The 6000-nt window shown below is 40.2% G+C and overlaps 1 protein-coding gene across 1 annotated transcript in view; it reads left to right on the forward strand.

Moving 5' to 3' along the window:
• The window catches only part of Pcdh15 (protocadherin related 15), a 1187935-nt gene extending 1182802 nt beyond the window's left edge, over nt 1–5133 (forward strand). The window contains exons 38-39 of the mRNA XM_057794363.1: nt 3212–3320; nt 4297–5133. Of these exons, the coding sequence (XP_057650346.1) occupies nt 3212–3320; nt 4297–5133 (946 nt within the window). The remainder of the gene's footprint in view (nt 1–3211; nt 3321–4296) is intronic.
• The last annotated feature ends 867 nt before the right edge of the window (nt 5134–6000 follow it).

Consider the following 6000-nt stretch of genomic DNA (forward strand, 5'->3'; position numbering starts at 1 on the left):
ATTCTGCTCTTCATTCACAGTGTTTTTTAGTTCCTCTCTATCTGGACCCAGCTCAGAACAGCAGAGTATCTTGCTGCACTCCAGAGTTCCTGTTTTGTTCCCTTCTAACCTTGACCGTGTTGAAAGTAGTTGGTGGCTGGGACCATACAGCAACTAGCAAGACCTGAGTTTTAGTCTTATCTTAGCAATAAAAAGTACATATAAATAAAAGTATAAACATATATAAGTACATATATATTTACATATAGTGTGTATATATGTATAACTAGTCATTACTAAAATGGAATTTAAAGTTTAGAAGTTTCTTCTTGGCACTTTATATATGTTAGATTAGGCATGCATTTCTGAGGTGCTTTTTTTATGTAAACCAACATAATTATGCTATTAGTCACTTCAAAGTCTGAACTCACCAGTGTGGAGTTTATGTGTTTTTCAAAGTCACTTAAAAGTAGGCTTTAACTTTGTTTTAATTTCTTACTGCCCTTTCCTCACCTGAATTTTTATGCTTCCCTTCCTGTAATGGAAAATTTTTTGCACTAAAACCTACACCTACAAAGCACACATAAACCACTTAGATGAAACTTTCAAGAGTGTGTTCCCGTGCGTGACTAGCATGTGAGCCAACTCTGAGCACCCATTTCCCTCATCCTAAGTGCTCTCCAGGCTTGAAACATGCCCCGTGCCGATGGCCTCTTTGCTAGCCTCTTTTATAAGTGGGATCTCACATGGCACTCCATCTGTACTGGACCTCAATCTCCTTTGCCCACCTGTGCTGAAGAGCCGTGGTGGATTCAATTCTTGGACCTTCACATTGGTGCTGATTTGGGAGTGTTATGAAGACTATATTGTGGTATACATTTTCCAAAGGATTTTGCAGAGTTATATTCCCCGTACACGCACCCCAAAATTTTACAGGTGCCAGTTGCCCGCCATCTTTGGAAACCTGAGATATTGCTAATTATCTTTTCAATGTTTATTCTAACAGGAATGCTAAATGAGTTTTAGCATCACGACTGAATTGGTTTTCCAAGTATTTTTAGGTTGCAAGGTCATTTGGCTTTAGTGTAGAAGGTCAACTGTAGGCCTAGTAACTACAGGAAGCTGACTGGCCATGTACAGAACAGGCATCATGAAGTGAGAGCAAGGCAGGGGGTGGGTTGCAGGGTGACACTGAGTATGGATATGGAGCTGTGGAGAAGATGAGCAGTAACCTGACCTCATGGAAGGCACGTAACGCTAACAAGATTCTTGGAGTATGCAATAATGCCAGACCTTTGTTTCCCAAGAGAAACCCAAATCCCAGATTTTTGGTAGAATTCTTTGGTTGGGGTTAACCACGATTAATCCTTTTAAATGATTTGGCAAGTTGTGATCTAACTAAGAGTCACTGTCTATATTTATCACACCGGCTAAGGATTTGCGTGCCTTAGAAATGATTCCTCTTTGCCTTCCCTGAAAGCCAGGAGCTCCTAATTCATTCTACCCACGTTTTAACAATACCAGTTCCTATCAAGAGTGGATTATCTGTAGATAACCTACATCCCTGTGGACAGTCACGGTTTCCCTGTCCTCTTCGCCTACTCCACTGTAAATTCAGTCCTTTTAAGCATTGCCATTTACCATTATTAATATAATGGAATTAAAGTGGAAATTAATTTCATAGCTACAGCCACCTCAAAGTACAGCCAAAGAGCAGAGTTTGAGAAAAGTAGGTATTACCAAGAGCCTAAAAAAAAAATCTTAGTCAGATCTAAAAACAGGTGTCTTTAAGCACAGAATCAAAATTAAATTGAAGTTCTTCTTAGTATATGAATTACTGTTGGACAGTGTCAACTGTTTGATGCTGGGAGCACTGGCTAACAGATCCACTGTAGGAACTCAGAACTAGTAAAGCTAGTGGAACAGTTTTCCTGGTTGCACGAACCACTGAATAAGTTACTGCGTGGTTTAATATTGGTTATTTCCATCTTAAAAGCCACCTAAAACCACTCACCTGAGAACGTCTCCAGTTTTACCATCAGGAAAACTGAGCTCTCCCGTTGACACACTAACTCATCACCAATGTATTCCATGGAAACGGTTGAGACTGTGAGAACAGGGATGTGTTGAAGCTCACTTGTCATTCAACTTATTTTGGCAGGAGTGTTTGGAGAGACATGAATTGTAGGTATGGAAATCTCACTTGAAACTGAAACACATAAGGAATTCATTTAAAAATGCAAATTTCTCTTTTTGAATAATAGGAGTTATCCATGGAATCTGGGATTGATCCTGGCCAGGAATATGGACAAGATTATTACAGTTATGAGCATGGGTACATCTTCAGTTTTTCATTCAGTGTTGTATTGTATTGTATTTGAAATGCAGTAGGGAACTATTATTACAAGTAGAATTTATTTTGAAAACATTATTGCCCCCGTTTCATATTTGAAAATGAATAGTGTGTCTGAGTTTTATGTTAGTCAAGGTCTCACCATTTTTGCTAGCTCATTTGTGCCGCTTGTGTTTCTAGAACTATGCTAAGGATGTTTGTAATAATTAAAATGGAATATAGAAGTCAAACATGTTCGCTCAATTCCTGAATTCACCACCTATTCCGTATGCTGTGTTTAGTAATTTTTTTCTAACCAGCCTACCTGAAGTTTTGTGCCAGAGCAGTGAAAAAATAAAAATAGAAAATATACTTAAGAATCTAATAGCAAGTATGAAAACGTAGAGTTAATTCTGCACACCTAACCCAACTAACTACACAAAAAAATACTGAAAACTGCATATGGCCACACAGGCCATGTTCCATATAAACTTTCATGTGAAAACATAGATTTTTTTCATCCTTGGTGAGAGACATACTTGTACATGGACTCCCCCTCATGTCCTTGGTTCCTCATTTTGTTATGAAATGTTATGTCTTCCTCCTTCTCACCTCTCCTGAGATTTGCATATGAAATAACGACTCTCTTCCTTGTTATTCCAGGGAGCCCTAATTGGGGGGAAATAACAAAAACAAACAAACAAACAAAAAACCTCTGGCCATCAGGTAGTGGTTCTTACTGCGTAGTTTTGTTTCGTTGTTTTATTTTTAGAAGGAATTTAATAGATCCTGTCTAAGTATCTGTTGATGAAATGATGAAGAAAAAGAAGAAAGCAGAGATTATTGTGGTAGGTGCTACACGCCTACGAAAACGTCTGAAGTTCCAAGTTTGTGTTGCAGGTATGAAATGCCCCAGTATGGAAGTCGCCGCCGACTGCTTCCGCCTGCTGGCCAAGAGGAGTACGGAGAAGTGATGGGCGAAGCTGAAGAGGAGTACGAGGAGGAAGAGGTAATGGCCGGGACTTGGGTGCGTTAAGCAGCAATGCAATGACAAGTTTTTGAACCAGTTTGACTAACATACAGTCAAATATTCTAATTTTGAGAATTTCTAATAATTTAGAATTTGTTTTTAAAGAAATACAACATTCTCTTATATGTGGAGGGAAATTCCTTAATTTTTTAAGTTTATTTCCTTCTGTATTAAAGCTTAAATAACTGAAAGAAGTTGCAATAAAATATGCATTCTAAAATTATGAACATCTCTCTATAAAGACAATTAAGAACCAAATATATTAAATATATATACAATAAATACCTGGTTACTTTTGTTTTTCCACTATCTGCTTAACTAAAATCATAAAAAAAAACCCACAGTCTTCATTTCTTAAATATCAGAGAATAAAATATCTTCACCTGTATATTTAAAATATCATGTGACTTCTTTCTAGATTAACATGAATCATTTTTTCAAGCTTTTAGACCTTTCCTGCTATATTTATTTGGCACACACTCCTTTCTTCCCATGAAATGTCTGCTACCGCAGCTCTAATTGGCTCAGGCTTCAACAAGACAGATCCTTCACAGATTTTCAAATCACCTAATACATTTTCATGAATTTTAAAAATTCTGAGACACAGCAGAAAGCTAACAAGCCAAAACTCTAGATTTAGAGAGGAAAATGGCAATAATTATTTTTTTTCTTGATATAAGATTTTTTTAAAAGATAAAACTATGAATACCAGAAAAGAGAGACCATTAGACTTGGGTATTAATACCATAAAGCTAAAATAAAATAACTTACTGCCTGCCAGCCAGCTTCTCTCTATCATTAGAAAAGAATATCATCATTGTTTTTTGGAAACTATTTGCATAACTTTCATGAGCCTATTACCCAAAAGATGAATTCCTGCTTAATTTATGAGGGACGAGATCATGCCATAACTATCCTCAAGCTAACATTTGAATTGCACTCTCGAAACTTTCAGGAAGAGCCAGAGAAAGTTAAAAAACCCAGAGTTGAAATTAGAGAACCTAGTGAGGAAGAGGTAGTGGTCACCGTTGAGAAGCCGCCAGCCGCTGAGCCCACATACCCAACGTGGAAGAGAGCCAGGATATTTCCGATGATTTTTAAGAAAGTCCGAGGTCTCACTGAGAAAAGAGGCATTGACCTTGAGGGTGAGGAGTGGCGGAGGCGCCTAGAGGAAGAAGACAAAGACTATCTCCAACTAACTCTAGACCAGGAGGAAGCTACGGAAAGCACCGTGGAATCAGAGGAGGAGTCGAGCGACTACACAGAATACACAGAAACGGAGTCCGAGTTCAGTGAGTCCGAGACCACCGAAGAGTCTGAGTCGGAGACCCCGTCTGAGGAAGAGGAGGAGAGCTCGACCCCTGAGTCAGAGGAATCCGAGTCCACTGAGTCCGAAGGAGAGAAAGCAAGGAAAAACATCGTGCTAGCTAGAAGAAGGCCTGTGGTAGAGGAAGTCCAGGAAGTGAAACGCAAGAGAGAGGAGCCACGGGAAGAGCAGGAGGAAGAGCCTCCGGTAGAAGAACAGGCAGAAGAAGAAGAAAGTGAAGCAGCTCCTGTGGATGAGTCCGCAGACCTGGAGGCTCAAGACGTCCTTGAGGAGGGCAGTGCAGAATCAGCCTCGGTGGAGAGAGGCGCGGAAAGTGAAGAGGAGTCAGAGCTGAGCAGCAGCAGCACTGAAAGTCTCTCTGGAGGCCCATGGGGCTTCCAGGTGCCAGATTACGACAGAAGGGAGGATGCAGACCCAAAGAAATCTCCCGGGACAAACTCGGAAGGCTACAACACAGCCCTTTAGAAGAGTGCATAGTAGGTGGGGTTTGCGGCGGTGTGTGCTCCTGTGTGCAGTGCCTTCTGTGTGCTCTCTGAAATGATTCTTGGCGTTCGAACAATTCCACTCTGCCTCAAGATCAATGATGACCCATGCTACCCACATAGGTGTGCATGCGGAAACACATTAGATCTAAACTGACTCTTCCCTCCTAGACCACCAAACAGGGGAAATATCAATACTGACTTTAAAGTGGCCTTATCAGTGACAGTTGTCTATAGCCATAGGAGATATGCATTTGTGTGACAAATATGTAGCCTTTGCAGAATAGATACTAGACAAATTATGTAAGTAATTTCTGCTCACTAAAGGTGCCGTATCAAAGACTCCCTGCCTGCATCGCCTCCCACTCGTTCAAATTCTAGGAGTTGAAAGAAACCGTATTTTGAAAGTTGAAAGTGATTGCCATTTATGTTGTGTTTAAAATAAATTGTACCAGTTACAACTTCCCTTCCAGGCAAATAAACATCATATTTGAAAATATTCATACGGAGAGCAGAAACCATTGCCTAGTCCATGCAAAGAGAGCGTTCTCACTCCCCCAAAGTGCCTCATTGGAAAAACAGGCAGCCCTGCTCACGGTTTGCTACTCATCGCTTCTGATATTGGTTGGTAAAAGGCAACTGAATCAGAGAAAACACCCATTGGATTTCAGTTGCTTCTACAGGGAGAATTCTATTCTGTGTAGTAAAAAGCATTTATGTTGGGCAGGTAGTTCCTCTAGGCAAGTGGAGTCTCAGTGAGATGACCTAGAGCCCCATGATTGCTTCAACTGATGGCAGGTGTTAAATGGACCAACCACTTCACTACCATGAGGAAGTGAATAGCAAATTA

Source organism: Chionomys nivalis, chromosome 19, assembly GCF_950005125.1.
Source record: "Chionomys nivalis chromosome 19, mChiNiv1.1, whole genome shotgun sequence".
Classification (NCBI taxonomy): domain Eukaryota; kingdom Metazoa; phylum Chordata; class Mammalia; order Rodentia; family Cricetidae; genus Chionomys; species Chionomys nivalis.